Consider the following 21,382-nt stretch of genomic DNA (forward strand, 5'->3'; position numbering starts at 1 on the left):
ACTTTTCAGTTATATGAACCGGTTCGAGGTTTGAAGTTTTCTACCGGAAGTGGACGACATAATTGTTGATCGTTAAAATTAATATCGTGAAGAAAAAACTTAATAAAAATCAATTTTACAAAATTTAAAGTCAAAGGCTATCTAATGGATCTTTAAAAGTTTGTTTGGGATCTAATTTTACACTCGAAAAATCGGCGTTAATAGAACGGAATTGAAAGTACACATGATCATATGAGAAAAACTCATCACGCGATTGATTACTTGTGAAAAACCCACCATGTATTGCCCCCTTTTCCTAACCACACACGTCCTGGTAATACTCCTCCAACTCTTCCTCCGCAAATATCTTCCATCTTAATGTTGACATCTTATTTGTTGTTGTCTTCCGTTTCGTAATGACCTGCAAATGTCAATTTCTTTCCCCGACAATCGTCATTACTAGCCGTGGCCGTGATTCTACTGATTGCGAATAACAACAACAAACTTTTTTGCGATAAATCAAAAAGGTCGAGTGCGGAGCAGATTTAGAATCAGACGATGCTGGTCAATCTCAGATAGTAAATAACGGTCGGCGGTATCGGGCACAGTGCGAGAAGCGCTCAATTTGCTAAGTTAATCGTTCTTTTCGTGTGATGTGTCTTTGTTCCGTGTAGACTCGAATTTATATTTAGTTTTTGTCAGAGGAGCTAATAGTGGCCTGTTCGGGAAATGAAGATTCGATTAGTGATTTGTGTTGTTAGTGCGATTTCACTGGCTTCCTTTGTGGCAGCCAGGAGTATTCCGGAGAAGCTGTCGCCAGTGATATTCGGTGAGTAGCCAACCAAAAAGGATTAAGATTTGAAGGACTTTTCAGCGGCGGGAGTGAAAAATCAATTCCAATGCTTAGTTGAGTCCAAACACTCTGTTCGCAAAACATAGGACCCAGAATAGAATTGAAAACAATTAGCATCATGTGAAGCGTGGAAACGACGCTATCGGGTGTCGTTGTACCTTCCCAGCTGGCGTGAATGATCGAGGAGAATAATGACAAGCAATTATCTGTTATTGCTTTGCAACTCACCCGTAAAATGAATGAATTCCCCAGAATATGTAAGAGTAGTTGAGATTCGCGGAAGATACAACAAATCACGTTTGTTGTGTGGTTGCTATGGCTTTTATGTGTGTAATTTAGAGCCCAAAACGCAATTTATTAAATTGATACAATGTGAAATGTAGGTATCATAAAATTTTGAGGCAGAAGAGAAAGGAGTAATGCGCCACCGTTTTCGGCTCTACAAGATGCCCATTAGCACTCCCCAGGTGTTCCCGAGAGACCTACATTCCTCTATTGTTCTGTACCAAATGCTTCTAGAATCCCTCGTTTATCGGTCACTCTGAGAAAGCTAGCTAGCAATGCATTCGTCGCCTTTTCTTTAATTGTGATCTACCCACTGCCATTTCCACCCCTTAATCAACACATCTAACGATAACTGACCCAATCGTCAATTCAGGCAAAGGGACACCCGCAACTCGGCAGGGACTGGTGTTCTTCTTTTTCTTCAGCCTTTGTCCCGTTCACAAGCGGGGTCGGCTCGTCGTGGTCGGCTTCGCCATTTGGCTCTATGGAATGTCTGATCTGGGTGCAATCTCGAGGCTTTCAAATCCCCATCCAGCGTATCAAACCACCGTTGCTTAGGTCTGCCTTTTGGTCGTTTACCATCGACTTCGATGTTCAGACCAATCTTTGCAAGTGAATTCTCGTTTGCACGAATTGCGTGACCATACCATCGAAGACGCCTCTCTCGCAACTTTTCCACGATCGGTGCAACCCCATAACGATCGCGGATATCCTCATTTCGGATGTGATCTAAACGTGTGACGCCACTGGTCCAACGTAGCATCTTCGTCTCCATTACCGCAAGACGCCGTTCATTGTCTTTTATGGTCGGCCAACACTCAAAACCATAGAGAGCGACTGGACGGACGACATTGCGGTAAATTTTAGATTTGGGACGTTCATTGATACGTCGATCACAAAGGACACCAGTTGTGGAACGCCACTTCATCCAGGTTGCGTTAATGCGTGAAGCAATTTCATAGCGCAGCTCTCCATTGGCTGATAGCGTTGACCCGAGGTATTTAAATCGCTCAGTTCTGGGCAGATCACTGCCGCTGACAGTGATTGTGCCTGTTTCATGGGGATCGGTCGTCAAAAATTCAGTTTTGTTTAAATTCAACCTAAGACCGTGTTGCATGAGGCGATCATTCCATTTTTGAACAAGTTGCTCGAGATCATCTGCATAAAGCAGTGTGTAGGGCGCTGAACGTTGGATATCCCGTGTGACGGTGTCCATAACAAGGACAGAGAGGAGTGGTGAGAGGGCGCTTCCTTGATGAACATCAACAGAGACACGAAGCGGTTTTGATACACCCGCCATACTTCGAACTTTACTTTTCGGATCGTGGTAGAGCAATTGAACCCAGCGCACGAGTTCTTCTGGCACGAAGTGTTGTCGTAAAGCATACCAGATGAGTTCGTGTGGTACACGGTCAAACGCTTTCTCTAGATCCAGAAAGGTAATGTAAAGAGGGCGATGCTTATCACGGTGTTTCTCCATGAGTAACCGCGCAGCGTGTATTGCGTCAGTAGTTCCGCAGTTCTTGACAAATCCAGCTTGATTCACGGTTATTTCAACGATTTCGCGAATACGGTTGTCAAGAATGCGTTCAAAAATCTTCATGGTATGGGAAAGTAACCGGATCGGACGGTAATTTGAACATTCTGCTGGGCTACCTTTCTTTTTCCATATTGGAACAGTGGTACTTTCTTGCGAGTCAGATGGTGTTCTTCCCTCCTGAATAACCCGGTTAAAGAATTCACTGAGCCACAGTGTTGGGTCCCAGCTCTTCGCTTTCCAGAGCTCAGATGCGATGTCGTCAGGTCCTGTTGCTTTCCTCGACTTCAGTTGAGCTGACTGGTGGAACTGGTCCAAATGTCGGCAATGATTGTGGAAGTGGAGGATGAGCAAATTCTTCAGTTGAAATCTGCTCGAAGTATTCTCGCCATCTATCCGTTGCAGCTCGACGGTTAGTAAGCAAAGTACCGTTCTTGTCATTAACACAACAGAAGTGTTCGGTATCCTGTGTGCGTTCATCACGGCTTTAAGCAAGTCGATACAGATCTCTCTCGCCATCCCGAGTGTCCAGTTTATCGTAAAGATTTTTGAAATGGTTCGCTCGGGTGACAGCGACCGCTTTCTTTGCTTCCCGGTTGGCATTCTTATAAATTTGCCAATTAGCAGGCGTTTTATCGTCGAGAAATTTGTGGTAGAGGCGTTTCTTTTCACGGACCTTCATTTCAACATCATCATTCCAAAGCCAAGTATCTCGGTGACTCCGAGGGTTGCAGAGGCCGCTTTGTGGATCGTGTCTTTCATTTGGTTCCATGATTCTTCCACATTCGTAATGGTTGGCAATCGTATGAGTGAGACCGTTTCTTCTTTCTTCTCACCAAATCGCCACGATTTAATGCGCGGCGGGGCAGTGCGTTCCTCACGCTGTTTTATCGGTGGCTTAATTCGCAGGACGGCAATGAACGGCCGATGTTGAGGTGCGATGGTCTCATAGGGAACGACTTTGCAATCAGTGACAGTGGTAAAATGTTGGCGTCTTATGAGAATATAGTCGATTTGCGTTTTATTGTTCCCACTATAAAATGTGGGAAGATGAGACAATCGTTTGATGAACCATGTATTCATAAGTACAAGGTCATGAGTGTCCGCAAAATCGATTATACGCTCACCACCTTCATTGCGCGCTCCGAACCCCTTTCCTCCATGGCACCTGTTACCGTCTGCCTTTTCACCCACATGACCATTAAGGTCGCCGGCAATGATTATGTAATCGTCAGCAGGCACGTGACAAGTCTTTTCATCGAGAAGTTACCAGAAGGCATCAGGTCGACCTGTCTGTGGTGCATACGCAGTGAAGAAGTGAATAGTGCGATCAGCTGATATAATGGTGAGCTTCATCAGCCGATCATCAAATCGTTCGACTTCTTTAATGGCATCACGGAAATCCTCTGAGATGGCAATGCCAACACCATATTGAGTGTGTGGGTTACCAAAATAGAGAAGTTTGTAGCCATTTTTACCGCGTTCGCGTTCAATGCCGCAGCTTTTGGCACCAGACCATCGGATTATTTGCAGAGCGCAGATGTCAATGCACCTTTTCCGAAAGGCTCTTGCGAGTTCCTCCGTCTTTCCAGTTAGGGTACCAACATTTAGCGTGCAGACACGTATTTGTTTTGTTCGTTGTGTTCGGACTAACTTGCTTACGTCCTGACGCCGTCCATGCGTCAAGAATCCTTGCCCATTTCTCGACAGGACCGGGGCCCGTCCTGCCGCGTCGACTGAGGTGGACGCCCTAGCATTTCTCCGAGGCTTGTGACTCAATCCGATCATCATGTTTGTAACGACATTCTACGCATTTTCTTGGTCGACTTGTCGCGGGGCCTGTCACCAAGAGAGATCAGGTAGGATTTAGCATAGTAGAATCACTCCAACTATATTCTATTTATCTCTTTCCCTGATCTCAGCATTTTATTTTTTTACTGAGGATAGTACAGAGTATGTTGCCTCAAACCCTCCTCCTTTACCTGGGCTTGGGACCAGCATACTATGTTAATAGCATGGCGGAGTTCGGCAGGGACTGGTGTTACCGAAGGCTAAAAGCTAGAGAACATTGGTATGGAATAACCTAAACTTGAGTGCTGTTGAGGTATCTGCTTTTCCAAATTTTAAATAAAACAAGCGGATGTAGCACTGTTAGGACAATCAAAAGAAAATCCGGGCTCGGGGTGGAAATTATGTGAGCTCCTCTATTAATGTTAATGGCGATGGTCAATCAACATCCAGAGTGTTCCGTCGACAATTGCTTACATGCCCCTGTGCTAGCCAGAATCGGGAATATGGGGGTCCTTTGAACACGTCGATCTCTCATGTGTCATTATACCAAAATTCACGTGTCCTTTTCTGTACGTGGGCTCATACCGAGTCTAGAAAATCCCAAAAAGAGGGTGATTCGCACGAGCCTAGCGAAATAACATCACACGAGATAAACCTGAAATAAAATAAAAAAAAACGGCTCCACAGTGCGCGTGGAGGTTCTCTCTCTGCCTTGGCATCCTCAGGCTATTCTATTGGAGGATTCCCCTTATTTAAGGAGAGTCCAACGTGGGGTGCCAGTTGTAATGACAAAATGGATTGGCGATGGCCAAAGAACATCATGAGTGGCCGGAGACGACCAAGAGGGGAGTGTGTCTGTATTTGAGATGGGGATAGTCGTCCATTCTACTCGATTTCCCCGTCTAACGGAATATCGGATTCGTTTATGTATCGCAGGATTCCCCTTAGTAGATGTGATGCTAATTGCTCCAGTTACAGCACATCAGCATCAAAAATCGGATGTATGATGCGTCATAGGCGAGGCACTCATGTAGAAAATGTTTCGTGGATTGCGCTTCCTCATTACAGGATGGATACGCATCATCTTGGAGAATTCCTATTGTGAACATATGCCCGGCTACTTTTCTACAGGATAAACGTTACCGTATCTTTCTTTGGTTCTGACAGGAAAAGTTTGGTGTGTTTAGCATCATTAAGGCTCATCCACCTATTCTTATGAGAAACTTGTTCCCAGTTTTTGATAGCAGCATTATTTAAGGCTACTGACACCCCAACTGCTGGTTCCGGTCCAGACATGGGGGAATTGAACTCTCTTTTGCTAAATCATCCGCGATTTCATTTCCCTCTACACCGCAATAACCGGGTACCCAGAGTAGTCCCACCGTATTCAACCTAGAAACAGAGTTCTATCGATTTCTATATTTCTGAACGGTTTTTGAAGGGATCAAAGGACTGTGTAAGGTACTTAAATGCACTAATATAAAAACACAAAATAAGTCCATCAATTTAAATTTATTTGAAATTTTTCGTGCTCGCGTCGTATCTATTCGACCGAGATCTTTTCTCTTCTATCGTCTTCTATTTAACTATTTCACGGCGTATCCCTGATCGAGATCCTTTCTTATCTACTTTAAAGTGTAAAACTGGAGAAGTGAAAGGATTTCAAGCTAAACCTGTTTTCACACACACATATTCACCACACGGATGCCCGCCAATGAGGGTCACTGGCCGAATCTAATACTCCGCGGGCCTTTTTTTGAAAAAAAGCCTTCAGCCTCGACAAGAAGACCCACTTCAGCTCACCTCGAGCGTCGAGCTTGAACAAGTGCTCGCCTCGTTCCAGCACTCTAAAGGGGTCTTCGAATGTTGGTTGGGTAGACCTCCGCTGTCGCGTGTCGGGACGGTGGGATTGACCGCATCTTCGAAACTGCGTCCCTGAACAGACGCACCATTCTTGAGTCGCTTGATCGCACATCATCTGGAGCTGGCCGTGAATTCCTCTCGTTGGGTGGTAGGGAGGACGAAAGGCAAGGACCGCGATCACGACGGATCGTCGCGAGCCAATAACGCCTCCTATGCCATTTGAAGGCAAGAAGCTTTCCTAACTCCATGAAAAGAGTGGATTCGAATTGCATTCCCTGGTCCGTGATGATTACGCCTGGAAGACCCAAGCGCGGAATACGCTCTCGACAGAGGGCCTCAGTACATGATTGTACCGTAATGTCAGACAGAGATATTTCTTCAGGCCACCGCGTAAACCTTCGATGCTTGTGAGGCAATACTTGAATCCGTGCGAGTCTCGCAAAGGACCGATGATGTCGAGAAGGATGGTGTGGAAGCGCTTGGTAGACCTAGGGAATACACCTACTTCCTTTTGTACGTGCTGTTGACCTTGCACTTTTGGCACGCGATGCACTGTCTGGCTCATGAGTTTAGGTTCTTGTTCATGGACGGCTAGAAGTATTTTTCGTCGATTCATCGTCCTGACGCCTGGTTGCGCAAGATCGTGTATGCGTGAAATACTTCCCTGCGAAAATCGGTCGGAACGAATGGCCTGGGTCCCTTATCTGAGGTCTCGCAGAGTAAATAAGAGTTTGAACCGAAAATAGGAAACTTCTTGAATTTATATTTGGAGTTTACCTTCAGGCTCTGAAGTTCTGCGCGGCGAGTAGTTCATGATCGTAGGCGCTGTAGTTGCATTGAGCTGGGTTGAGCTGTTTTGAAAAGAAGTTCAACGGTCGCCTGATTTGATATACCCGTTCGTAAAGAGCGGCGCTTGCCGCTGTATCTGATGCACTGACGAACACAGCTAGGGGTGAATTAAGCTGAGGAAATGCCAGCAGTGTTGCATCAACAAACTGTTGTTTGACTGACTCAAACGCATGGACGACCTAGGAGACCAAGCAACCTCGCAGGAGTCTTTAGTTTTGGGCCCAGACAAGTAGGTGTTCAAGATCGCTTGGTGATGAGCGGCCTTAGGCAAGAAACGACAATACATGTTTAACATGCCCAAGAACCTTCGCAGATCCTCTACCGTGATTGGTAAGGGGAAGACCTTTACCACCTTAACCTTGTCTGGGCCAGGTTCAATACCGTCAAATGGTCGAGAATTTTTCCCAGCCTCTGGAGGAATCTGCATTTTTCAACGTTTAGGACAAGGAGACGTTGAAAAATGCACTCGAAATGTTCCAAGTGCTCAGATTCTGAAGAGGAAGCGACCAGAACATCATCCATGTAGACGAAATAAATGTTCAAGTTTCGGAAGATGGAGTATATGAACCTCTAGAAAGTCTGCGCAGCGTTGCACAAGCCGCAAGTCATTCTGGTGAACTCGTAAAGTTTTCGGTATGTCTTCGGGAGCGACAGGGTTTTGGTGCTACGCTTTCGCTAGATTCAAAGTCGTGAAAACACGGCAGTTCGTAAGCGATTGCGATCATAGATGAGGCGAATGAAGTATCGGTCTGGAACTGTCTGAGCATTCAAACGCCTATAATTTCCACATGGCCGCCATTCACCGTTTGGCTTAGGGACCAAATAAAGTGGAGAAGACCAACACATGCCTATAGTCATTGGTGCGGATGGGAGAAGAACTCGCGGCCGCCAGTCGTAGAAATTGCGAAACTAGGGTGTTCGGACGGAGTACAGGGAGAACCAACACCTCAGCTCCCGTGTCGACCAGGAAGAAACGTCTGCTCAGGGGGTCGAAGATTGTAAGGCGACGTGGTACTGCGCTTCGAGTAGCCGTCGCCGGGCACCCAGCCAGCCTAGTTTTTTGTTGTGCTAAACGTGCATCCGGTAATACATTTAGTCGCTGGAGCTCCGTATTTCCGATGGTACCAACAAACCGTCGAGGCCGATGAGGGTCCCGGCGTGCGACTACCCGAACGCCCTTTTCGGGAAGCGGACCTCGACCGTTATTGCGATCGAGATCTACTTTCCGATGGTAAAGTACCAACTGTCACGGCGAGCTTTGTGACCGCATCGGCCAGTGTCGTCACCATGGACTTAAGGTCCTTCACTTCCCAAGTTGTGTTTCGGGAAACTTCCGTGACCACGGGGCGCGCGTACACCTCGTGCACCTTATCAGCCATGGCGGACAACACCTCCAGCGATCCCGAGTCCGCACAGGCCAAGATGGCGCTGGTGCTCCATGGAAGTCGCTGCAGCCAGAAAGACTTCAGCAGCTCTGAACCAACCTTATTCCTACCCAACTCATTTCAGGAAGCAACTGGCTGGGGCTACGGTCGCCTAACGTCAGCTCATTCAGCGAAATAAGCCCGATGGTATCCTCGTCGAGATCGATGATGGTGTGGTTGAACCGTTTGGCGTCCGCCAGCGCAAATTACGCTCCCAGCTGTGTGAATCACGCAGCCGGATTGCGTCGCTAAAAGGAAGGCACCCTAACGGCGACTGCCGCCAGCGGTGGTATCCCTCCTTCCGTGGGTTTCACCTCAAACGACATATTCCTAATGATTTAGGGGAGTCACATCTTCTACCAAACAGTTGTATGGAAATCCGAGAATCAGAAGGCATTGCGAAAACTGGATTCAGTTCTCCCAATCAATCTTTCAATGCTCTGTTTCCCCCACGTCCATTGTTTCCCAATAGATCTAATCGAATTAGTCTCTCGTGCAGTTCTCTGAGTAAACATATCCAAGGGCTGCAAATTGACCAATGCATTCAGCGCCGGATATGGTGCTCATGGCACCGGTGATACACATAGTTCTTTGCAATGTGGCTAGTTTACATTGAAAACTCTTTTGTTTCACCTTAACCTACCACTCTACGGATGCATAAACGAACATCGGCCTTGTTAAGTGGTGAAATCGAAATGTGTAAAAAGCTAAAACTGAGACAAAATATGAGCTCTATATCTCTCACTTATTTCGTATTCGGAATGTGCAATGAAAGTTAAGGTGTCTCCGACTCATTGATTATCAATGCGCAATCGGATGAAAACTATGTAATTACATAATTGTCGTGGAAGAGGTTTAGTTAAACGTGTAGGACGAGCATGGTAACACGCAATCAGTAGACGTACTAACTTGTTGCCATAGCTTGCAATCCTACACAAATGAGAAAATTGGGAATGGATCTTGACGGAGATCTTCCAATAATACATGTGTGTGGTGAATTTGTGTGTGTGAAAACAGGTTTAGCTTGAAACCCTTCCACTTGTCCAGTTTTTACGCTTTAAGATAAGAAAGGATCTCAATCGGAGATAAGCCGTGAAATAGTTAGATAAAAGAAGATTATAGAAGAGAAAAGATCTCGGTCGAATATCGAGCACGAAACATTGAATAAAAGACAAATTGACGGACTAATTTTGTGTTTTTCTATTTGTGCGTTTAAATACTTTTACAGGCCTAATGATAGCAACATATATCCACATTGCTACCTCAGGCCTAAGTCCCTACATGTTTGTTCCAAAGAAGCTTCTTGTTTAAAATAACTCCCAAATATTTCATTTCTTCAGAGAGTTGAAGGATTGTATCCTTCATCTCTGAAAGACAAAGACCATTCAGTTTCTTCCTTTTTGTAAATAATAACATCGTGGCCAACAATTAGCACAGCCACCTAAGAGAGAGAAGTGAGAGCAGCGAAGAGCAGACTCGCAGGACTTTCCACGTTGGTTTTCATTTCGTGGGTGCGACCTTGGCACCTTCTCGTGAATGTGACGCTCAATCAGTCTCTCCAGACATTTTAGCAAAAATTATGTTAAGCTGATTTGCCAAAAGTTCTTTGGATTTGAATAGTCATCTTTCCCAGGCTTAGGCATGGAAACTACCTTAACTTTCTGTCAAGAGGAAGCAGTTACAATGTTTGGCCCCAAAGTGAAGATAATTGCAGGCAAATTCTCTTCTGCTTTGAGCAACCCCCAACTATATTCCCCAAGCAAGAAGCTACGATATTGCTCTGCAAATATTGCAAAATCTCTCAGAGCCATTAAATCATAAATCGATTTGACCTGCTTTCGATTTTGCGAGTTTGTCGATGCTTTTACCCACATGCACAGGAGATCTTATTACCCCAACCGCAAATATCTCTAATTGCGTTTCGCACCATCAAAATGTCCATCGAAATGGCAATAAATGGTGGGTTCTAATTCCCTCCTTATCGTTCGAATGGGATATTCTTTCGTTGTCGATAAAGCTCTGTAATCACGTCCATAAGGTTTTGGCCAGAAAATGCTTCAACTATTAGATCAGAGTATTCAAGTTGAAGTGTGGATTTCCTTGGTTTTCTTATAGTTGTAGAGCTAGCACTTGTCGAAATAATTTAAAGAATTTCCTAAAATCGCAAATTCAATTCTCTTTGCAGTGCCGGGCGATGGAGGCAGTCAAGTGGAAGCTAAGCTCAACAAACCAAATGTTGTTCACTATATTTGTCAGAAGCAATCTGATTGGTTCAATATATGGCTCAATATGGAACTCTTAGTACCAGTCGTCATAGACTGTTTTATTGACAACATGCGACTGATCTACGATAATGTAACACGAAAATCATACAATCCTCCGGGTGTTGAAGTTCGCATGCCTGGTTGGGGCAATCCAGAAGTTGTTGAGTGGATCGATCCAAGCCATAGTTCAACTGGAAAATATTTTCAGGATATCTCTCAAGCTCTTATCCCGCTCGGATACGAACGGATGAAATCAATTAGAGGTGCCCCCTATGATTTCCGAAAAGCCCCAAGTAAGTAAAAGTTCCTTTATGTAGCAAAAAATTAATATGTTTACAAATCCGGCCAACCTGCATTACTAATTTGTGCTTTTTAAATTTTCAGATGAAAACAAACAATGGTTTTCCGATATGAAAGACTTGATCGAGGACACCTATACGCTGAACAATGATACTGCAGTGACAATAATCTCACACAGTATGGGCAGTCCCATGACAATGGTTTTGCTCCAGCAGCTTCCCGACGAATGGAAGAATAAATATATTCGAAGAGTAATCAGCTTAGCAGGAGCTTGGGCTGGAAGCATAAAAGCTGTAAAAGTGTTTGCAATGGGTATGTGATTGTAGCTTGTCCCCATGCTTTGTGGAATCATTTTTTAAAGAGCCTTCAATGGCACACGTAAATAGAACACATTGATAAGTAAACACTTATAAATTCTAGCGATTCATTTACAATACTTTGCAGTTTTCTCGGAATCTATTGCCTTATCACTGTGGAGAGGCCGTAATATGATAAGACGAAAATTGAGAATTTGTTTGTTGAAACTAAGCGAATTTTTTTAACAAAACTACATTCGTCATTCAACGGCTGTATCGTTTCCCATGGAAGCAATAGTGAAATGTGATGCGTTGATTTCTTATTTTTCGTACCATGGGAAAAGACTAGGGTGAAAGTGATTCATATACACAATTTATTTGCAATATCAGCAAACATTCTTTTTGCTATGTTGAAATTAGGATAGTAGAAAGTCGATTTTACGAGGAAATTTTTTGATAAGAAACTGTAGAAGATTTTCATGGCATTATTTATTGTCAAGAAACGAAAAACCATGACTTGAGAACACCGCGTAAGTCAGTCAGCTCTTGAAGCGAGAGGGGTGACATTTTGTCAGTTTTGGCAAGGTATGCCAATTTTCAAGACATAATAATTCAGAAGAACTATGATAGGATAATCAGCTTCCGGAACGAGGCAATAACGCTAGAATGTGTACCTCGTATCCTCCATTATATTTCCATGCTGATTACCAGGATAATCCAGTCCGATCTGAGAGGCAACCACTTGACCAGAGCTGTGAACAGAGGCACGCCCCAGGATGGTGCTATCTCACCGGTGCTCTGGTTAATAGTAATGGACAAAATTTAACGTACATTGGACAGCAGCGGGGTGAAGGTGGTGGCGTATGCCGACGACTTGGTGATATTAGTATCAGGGATGTTTCTGTCCATTATGAGCGACATCATGGAAGGAGCATTGCGAAAGGTGTGCCTGTGGGCTGCAAGATGCGGACTCAGCATAAACCCAACCAAAACGCAACTGATGCTATTCACCACCAAGACAAGGATACCTGAATTCCATCTACCACGGCTGAATGAACAAAGATTGGTTCTTTCCTCTAATGTAAAGTATCTGGGTGTAATCCTGGATCCTAAGCTAAATTGGAGGTTGAACATAGAACTGAGGGTTATGAAGGCCTGTATAGCCTTCTATGCCTGTAAGAGAACCTTTGCGAAGAAATGGGGTCTCCGGTCGAGGATGGTTCTCTGGATGTACACCGCTGTAGTGCGTCCGATCCTGACGTATGGATCTATTGTATGGTGGCAGGCTTTGAAGAAGAAATACAATAGAACGAAGCTTAATAGGATTCAAAGAACCGCGTGTGCAGGTGCTATGGGGGCTCTGCAGTCCTGCCCGGCAGATGCTCTCAATGTACTCCTGCATCTCCTCCCCCTAGACCTCCACATCAAATATGTTGCAGCGTGCAGTGCCGTCAGACTACGTGAGTCTGGATGCTGGACAGCGAAGTCCTACGGCCACAGCAACATTCTAGATGAAATACTTCGAGAAATCTGGGCATCCTCCACGGACTATGTCACACGCAAGCTGAACTTCACGAGAAACTTTGCTGTGGACCTTCCAACCAAGGCAAAGTGGAAAACCTGCGGCGTGTTGCAAGACTACGACACGGTATTCTTTACGGACGGATCAAAGATGGCCTATGGAGTCGGCGCGGGGGTTTTCTCGAATACACATGGTGTATCCAAGTCGTATGGTCTCCCAGGTTTCACCAGTGTATTCCAGGCGGAAGTACTGGCGATATTGGAAGTCTGTCGATGGCTGGAGCGTGATTCGAGCCCCAAGCGTAACATAGCCATTTTGACCGACAGCCAAGCGGCCATCAAGGCCTTGTACTCAACGACGATATCTTCCCGGTTGGTGGGGCAGTGCAGAGACACGCTCAACCATCTGGGCGGCACGCTCAAGATCACTCTCCTCTGGGTTCCCGGGCATAGGAACATAGAGGGGAATGAGCGGGCTGACGGATTGGCCGGGCAAGGCTCTGCTCTTGGCAGTCCCTCGGGGAATACAGTCGGTGTTCCGCTGGTGGCTGTCAGGGGCCGAGTCTACTCGCACTACCTAGCAGCCGCGGGCCTGAGATGGCGAAGGCTTACAAGCTGTGCCAAATCAAGGAGAATTTGGCCCGCTTATAACATAGCCCGATCACGAGAGCTCCTGTGCCAGACGCATGCAAATGCTTTCAAGATTACGGCGGTCTGCACGGGGCACTGGCCCATAGAGGACCATGCCGCTAGGCTCGGCTTACCCTACAACCCGCATTGCCGAAGCTGCGGAGAAGGAAGGGAAACCCTCATGCACTTTCTCTGCGATTGCCCAGCTCTGGTTCGAGTCAGGCTGCGGACACTGGGTAAACCATTCTTTGGGGACCTCAGTGAGATTTCTAGCTGCAGGGTCGGAGAGCTGCTTTCCTTCGTGAATGCTACGGGCTGGCTCTGAAGATCCGACCCGGCTGGACTCTGCTTCCCTGTTCCTATAACAACAGAAGAGAAATTGGGGCCATATCCGCTGATTTACTTTCAATTTCTCTTCTATTCTTCTCTGGAATGTCAATCCAGAGTAAGCATGTGTTTTGTCTGTTTCACCACGCGTTCCGGGGATATCGGAACGACTTAAATCCGGTGGATCATGTGGTTCCAGACTATTTAAAATTATCAAGAAACGTATTTGAGAAACTAATTATAGTCTCTGCTCCATCGGCGAGTCGAGGAATCATTGGGGAAGTGTTGATCAGGATTCAATTGAACAATTCGAAGGGCGGGAAATAATAATAATAATATTCGTTGACGCAAAAATGCAATCTGATCAGGACCATGACGTGTGTTAGAGCACTTCAGTCAAGACCTTAAACGGTACACTGTATAAGGTAATATGGAGGATATTACCCTAATTTGACTCAGGTACTCATTCACAGCTGAGTCGACTGGTGTCCCACATCCAGTCACGATAGCAAATGCTTTTGCCACCAGTGAGATTCGAACCGCGACCTTCCGCTACGGCAGTCCAGCGCTCTATCCACTTGAGCCATCCTGACAGGCGGGAAAAATATAGGAAAAGCTTCTTCATACAAATCCTAGCGCCGAGGAAAGTGATATGCAGTCGCTGAAAATGCATATTTGTAGAGGGAAAATTTTTTTTAGTAAAGCAATTATCCAATTACTTGTTGCCCCAGGAGCAGGAAAAAGTAATAATCATAAAGTTTAAAGGGGCCAAGCTGTTGTGCGTTGTAACTTCGACAAAGTCTAGGAATCGGGGAATGGAAGGAGACTTCAAACTTTGCAAAGGGCACGTTAAAATTGCCTGGCAGGACGACAGGTGATGTCGTTAGAGGCGGAGCCGAGGAGGAGAGTTCCAAAAATATGCATAAATCTAGATAGAATCTACGCTGTTGTAGGGGGGTAGTCTCAGAAAGCGGAGGCGGGAGGGGTAGCCCGCACGAGGGAAGTTTTTCTTAAAGAAGAGGGAACGGGTGAATTTACGTTGGATATTTTCATGAAAGACTATCACAGTTACGGGAAGGTGACCAGATCACGGAGCAGTACTCGAGGGTACTCCTCACAAGGGAATTGAAGAGAGCTAAGGAGGGTTGGAGGGAGTCAAAATCAAACAATTTTGCTGCCCGATTGGTGACTTCGGGGCAATGGATATCGAAAGTGACTCCAAGGTCTTAAGTGGAATAATTTACGCATGTAGCACATAGAGTGATACTTTCTTAAGTTTAGCGCTAAACCATAAGCAGACCATCAACGATCCAGAGGGTCTATAGGTTATATTGAAGGAAAACACGGCGAAAACAGGCGACGACATAGAAAAGGAAGGGGGAGAAGGTCATTGATAAAAAATACAAATAATAAAGGACTCAGAATAGATCCCTGTGGGACGCCAGATAGGGGGGGGGGGGGAGAAGAAGAGGAATGTGCAGCCATCAAAAGAGAACGCTTAGAGACGATAGTTTGAGCCTTTTTCCACAAGCCGGGAAAATGATTTTCTTCGAGGCCTGTGTTGAAAATAAGGCATAGGAGAAGGGAGATGGACTGACCAGTTTTAAGCAAAAAGAGGTTTGGCAGGAGCTGGTTTGGGATAGCTGGGCAGGACAGCGGAAGCTGCGATCGTGGGACCAGAAAGGCTTGAAGTTTCCGCACTTCAGTGAGTTTTCAACAGTGGTCCGATATTCGTTTCTGGACTTACGTATTAAGGATTTGGCCGACGGGCTGACTAAGTCAGCATAGATTCTAGGGGGCAGGAACTTCTTCCTCGGAATGTGTTTTTGATGAATTTATATTGAACCTCCTCTCTCTTTCTTTTTCCTCTCTCCTTCTTTCTCTATCGAGAGAAAAAGGAAGAGGAAGACCCTCTTGTTCCTCCTATTTCCATCTCGCCTCTTCTTTTTCTGTATCTTCCTCTCTCTATTTCTCTCTGCTTCCGTCTTCCTCTCTTTATCGCCCTCTTTCTCTCTCCTCTTCCCCTCTCCCTCCCTTTTCTTCCCCCCCCCCTCGAGCTTTTCTCTCACTCCCTCTCATTTTCTCTCCCCCCTTTTCGCGCTCCCCCTCTCCTTTTCTCTTTCTCTCTCCCTCTGCTTTTCCCTCTTTATACCCTTTTCTCTTTCTTTCTCTATGCCCTTTTTCCCCTCCTCTTTTCTCACCTTCTTTTTTCTTTCTATCTCCCTCGCTCTTTATCTCCCACTCTCTCTTTTCCTTTCCTCCTTCCTTTTTTCTCTCCTCTCCCTCCCGTTTTTACTCTCTATGCACTTTCTCTTTTCTCTCCCCCTTCTTCTTTCTCTTTCATCCTCTTTCTCTCTGTCTTATTCTATCTATCCCTGTTGAAGGAAAGCATTCCACGACCCAGATTGTGACTTGATGTCATCCCAACTCTCCGGTTTTGTGATGATATCATTCAAGTCAGCCTTCGGTAGGGTATAACGCGTCAACCACATCTACGCACCATCATTTACGGTTCGCGGAAATGCGTTTCAACTTCCCTCAAGACTTTCCGGAACGCCCACACTCCTCTATTGCAGCCAGCAATAGAATTGTTGCTTCGTGCGGACAATTCCATTGCGGAACGCGTACACTCCTCTACTGCAGCCACCAATGGAATTGTCGCTGTGTGGCCTATCCACTGTCACTTCGACCTTCCGATCACATCGCCCGCAGGTGGCAGGCCTATACGTCTTTCAACTTCTTTGTTTGAAATAGTACCAGGCCAGATACTCCGATAATATCTTGTACACAGACTTAAGGCTTTTCAGTGACAATGGGGGTCACTTTCCATGTGCAACTCCCAAATAGCAACGCAGAAGGAACACTGCATTTTCAGATTTTAGACAAGGCCACATGGATCTAGCTCTTTTAATGTGTTGAGTGACATCCTGTTCAGAGCCACCGACAGCTGAAACCACGCTTCATAGGTATACAAATTGATCGACGCCCGTCGATGCTCTGCCCATTAATGCAGATTTCGATGACTCGTCAGACTGACAATAACAATGAATCTGCTCCCGTTCTCGTTGGTTATATTGTGGAGACTCTGGCTCCTTTAGCGCCACGATGGACCAATTTTTTTCCAATCTTTGAGTTAAGTACTATCTTCACGTCATACATGGGAAGTGATTTCAAGGCGACTATAGAATTCGTCTTTTACAGAACCGTCCCTGCCTTGCGTCTTCAGTCCTCTGAGGGTGCCAGTTGTGATCAAGGAGCACAAGTTCCAGGTTTCAAACTCGTAGTCTTTCTACCGTTGCCGTAGCCATCGCTGTATTTGCGATCCAATTCGAGCCTCAATTTCGGGTTCCAAAGAAAAAGTATATTGAGAGCAGGTTATCGGTCTGTTGCACAGCCCCCAAACTTGGAGACTAGTCGATTCATCTCTGTTTTACGGGACGAAGAACTCGCCGTTCATCCTTTCTCGTCTGCTACTTTGCATTGCCAAGAATATTACTATATTACTTCACTTCACGCTAAAACTACGAAATGGTTCTTTATGCTTTTCTGAACGCTCTTAATTTTACGATTTTGGGATAATCACATTTTAATCAAAATCACCGACTCGTTTTCAACTTTACAGGAGACGATTTGGGTTCATTTGCATTAAGCGGAAAAACATTGCGTCCACTACAAATATCATATCCCTCAATGAGCTGGTTACTCCCGTCTCCACTGTTTTGGAAGCCAAACGAAGTTCTTGTCGAAACGCCTGACCGCCAATACACAATGGCTCAATTGAAAGAATTCCTTGCGTATGTACCATTGATTGAACACCATCTGTTCAAACACTAATCAACTTTCTTGTTTTCCAGTGATCTAGACTATACGACCGGCTGGGAAATGCGCAAAGACACCATAACTTACTCTCTGAATTTCAGCCCGCTCAATGTTGAAGTACATTGTCTGTATGGAACTGGACTTGATACAGTTGAAAAGTGAGTAGAAAATAAGTTTGCAGGGAATAATTGATAAATAAATAATTCTTCCTCTCCTGTTAGATTGCGATATAAGAAAAGCGTAAGCGTTTCGGAGAAACCCACCTTAGTTATGGGTGATGGCGATGGAACCGTCAATTCACGATCCCTCCAATCTTGTAAATACTGGGAGCAGTTCCAAACTCAAAAGATTTACTCTAAAGGTTTCGATAAGGCTGAACATATGGGGATCTTAACGAATGCGGATGTGATTAAATATATTGTGGATGTACTATCAATCGAGACATAGTTTTAAAACTCGTTTTAATTGCCTGAAAGAAACTGCTCCCATGTCGCTTTGAATGCTGTGGATTTTATTAGGTGTAAGCTCGAAAGTCTGAATGTTATCATACCCAAAGTTATAGTGAAAAAAAAAATAAAATAAAAATAATAAAATTAAATAGAAAAAAACTGTGTTTTAAGAATAATATTAGGTTTTTTGGCCAAATTATGATGTGGAATCTTCCAAAGACGTTGGCAGAAACCGCTGACGTGCACGATTCACGGACGTAAATCCGCGCCCACATACTAAATCACTCCCATGCATCTTTCAACCGCTCACCCCGCGGAACTGTCGTTAGATATTATTTCACGGGGCCGTGTATAGCAATTCGCTCGCCTTTTCCTTTCCGCTATACATAGCTCTTTTTGCATATTAGTTACACTAATTCCTGCCATTTGTCTTCGCATGCGCTCCACCAGAAGGTGCGCGGTGCTCCACGCCACGAAGCGACTGCAATAGAATATTGCATGCTTCGCGTCTTCTTTTGCTAGCTGGCGATTCGTCATGCCCAAACTTGTGTAGATATTTGCGGTATCTACCATGACAAAATAGAAACTGCGTTAACTGTGGCGACGATTGACCCACATACGTATGATCGGAATCAGCTTATGCATCCATCAATCTTTCCTTGAGCTATCCTCGTCATTGATGATGGCTTTTCCTCACTCTTGATCAATTGCACAACGTCTTAGGTAGAGTACAGTGTCTTCACTATCGATGCCAGCATTGTCGGACAAGTTAGTTGCCGTGATTTCTTCCCTTAGACATCACCACTCTATACGCTGTTAATAATAATAATAATCGTTGGCACAACAATCCATATCGGATCAGGGCCTTGAAGTGTGTTAGAGCACTCCATTCAAGACCATAACGGTACACTACAGAATACTGTAGGAAGCAATGTGGTCAGCATTACGCTCGCCCGAGATTATTACCCTGATTTGACTCAGGTACTCATTCACAGCTGAGTCGACTGGTATCCGACGTCAAATCACGATACAAATCCCACTGCCACCAGCGAGATTTGAACCGCGACCTTCCGTACGACAGCCTTGTGCTCTAACCACTCAGCTATCCGGACACGGGATGGAAAAGACTTCGCCAAATACCAGGCGATTGTTGGGAAATATGTATAATAGCAAACCGCAAAGGCGAACCCCATCGCTCTGAAATGCAATCGATCTCAAGACCAGGTCAAGAAAGATCACAAGCGGAGCAGAGTGGGCAAGAGCTCAGACGCTAAACAACATCCGAAGAAAAGTGCGCAGCACTTCACGTCAGCCAGGAGCCACTTACGTGTGGCGCTGGCGGTAAACTAGCGCCGGAGGTGTGGACCAGTGTTGAGGCTAGGCTGTCGGGGATGGTCTTTGAGCATCTCCTGGACACTGGAGGCAAACACACGAGACTCACTCCCTGCTTTGATTCCTCTCAGGTGGCCCGTGGGTTCCACTTTATAGCTTGCCAGAACCAATTCTCTAGGGACTTTCTCAGCTCGTGCGCCACTGAGATCAGCGACGGACGCCTGGGAGGACGTAAAGCTCAATGTCATCCCTTACGACGAGATTTCCAGGAGACTGGTCGCTCGCATCTGGTTGCCGAAGATCCGCATAGATAAGGACAAGCTCGTCCAATTCCTGTGCCTTCAAAACTCCAGACAAACAGCCAATCTTTTCTACTCCGTATAAACGAAGAATGCCTGGAGGTACTGGAAAAAGTCAACTATAAAGTGTGGTTCGGAGTCAGGAATGCAAAAGTAAAAATGTTCCGTTCTGCAAAACCGGACGACGACCTAGATCCAATCGACGTCGCCAACGAGCTGTTGGAGAAGATGACGATCGATGGTCTGACGGGGACTGACGAACCCCCACGCAAGCAGATCATGCTGAGGGTAACGCAGATAAATCTGCAGCACTCGAAGTGCGCCTCGGCTAATTTGCTTGTCTTCTTCCTAGAGGAAGGAGGAATGCATCGAAATATCGTCCTGAGAAAACTCCAGTGAAACGGAATGTTATTGTTATACAGACGAGAGGTTATTACTGTTCTTGCATGTTGGCTTCGGTGGCAACGATTAATTCCAAAGTACTAAAGGATTTTCGTGGGAGCTGAGAAAATTATTCAAGATTACTTCGAAATAAGCTGATTATTTTCTTTAGGATTCAGTTTCAGAACAAATTCATAAAGATTAGCCAACGGTCATTGGAGAGAGATTCAACTTTTCAAAATATAGACTCGTATCAACTCCGATGCTAAAAGGTTCAGAAATTTCGCAATTCGCTTCTGGTTGAAAGGAGATACTAATCTCTGAAGCTCTCAGCCAAAGGATTTGAATCGGACGTAATCCATTATTGCGTAATACAATCCCCAAACACGAGTCTTGCCTTTTAACGGTTGAAAGCTCGTGTCTCCCATATATATCATTTGCTAATATGCTTAATACCACGCCCGTATAGCTGTGAATAAAATCGGAAAGTCTATAAGGGCAATATCTATGGCAAAAAAAGAAGACGAGGCAGACTCTGCCTGAGATACAACGTTGACGTAGGTCAGAACGCCAGACAGCTTTTGGGGGTATCGAATTAGTGGACCTCGGCGCAAAACCCGGGTGTCTTAAGTTCCTTACTAAGGCAGGCCTAGAAAACTCCTCAACAATACCAACCTATTAACTTTGGGGAACTATTTGAACGTGAATTCCGGATACAGAGACAAATCCTAAAGTATACTTTCACAAGGCTAACTTCCTTAGTTAGTGCCCACAACTCAGTAGCGTCTCATAAATACCCAGGTGATTACGTTACGTGCACCGCTCGTAGGCGTCTTCGATGGTATGGGTTGACAAAAACTCACTTGTAAAGATTGGTCTGAACATCGAAATCGATGGAAACAACCAAACAGCCGATCGGAACAACGATGGCATGATATGCTAGATGGTGACTTGAAAGCTACTCGACCCCATATGACCGTGCAAAATGATTTCAAGATTTTCACTCAAATTTTCAGGACTACGTCTAAATATGAAGAGAGACAAATCATCGCTCTCTCCGGTTCCAAACGCTTAGTGATTACCAACAATAATGAGAGCAATTTCCCTGTCAAGATCACGTCCAAAACGCGCAAACGATAATTTCATACGCTAAACAATGACTTAAGAGCCTCTCAATTTCATG

At 45.2% G+C, this 21,382-nt stretch overlaps 1 protein-coding gene across 1 annotated transcript; it reads left to right on the forward strand.

Moving 5' to 3' along the window:
• The first annotated feature begins 395 nt into the window (after positions 1 to 395).
• LOC119646419 (phospholipase A2 group XV-like) lies at positions 396 to 18,321 on the forward strand. The gene is made up of 6 exons (XM_038046865.1): positions 396 to 808; positions 10,767 to 11,138; positions 11,230 to 11,457; positions 17,542 to 17,713; positions 17,774 to 17,896; positions 17,960 to 18,321. Exons 1-6 carry the CDS (start codon positions 709 to 711, stop codon positions 18,183 to 18,185), a joined length of 1,221 nt encoding a protein of 406 aa, XP_037902793.1. The 5' UTR covers positions 396 to 708; the 3' UTR covers positions 18,186 to 18,321.
• The last annotated feature ends 3,061 nt before the right edge of the window (positions 18,322 to 21,382 follow it).

Source organism: Hermetia illucens, chromosome 1 (assembly GCF_905115235.1).
Source record: "Hermetia illucens chromosome 1, iHerIll2.2.curated.20191125, whole genome shotgun sequence".
Classification (NCBI taxonomy): domain Eukaryota; kingdom Metazoa; phylum Arthropoda; class Insecta; order Diptera; family Stratiomyidae; genus Hermetia; species Hermetia illucens.

What these genes read in the sequence shown, in the direction of transcription:
- LOC119646419 (XM_038046865.1), top strand. Translation starts at nt 709, where the DNA reads ATGAAGATTCGATTAGTGATTTGTGTTGTTAGTGCGATTTCACTGGCT. An exon ending in TGTAAAAGTGTTTGCAATGG is followed by an intron (nt 11,458 to 17,541) that starts GTATGTGATTGT and finishes TCAACTTTACAG; the next exon opens with GAGACGATTTGGGTTCATTT. An exon ending in GGACTTGATACAGTTGAAAA is followed by an intron (nt 17,897 to 17,959) that starts GTGAGTAGAAAA and finishes CTCTCCTGTTAG; the next exon opens with ATTGCGATATAAGAAAAGCG.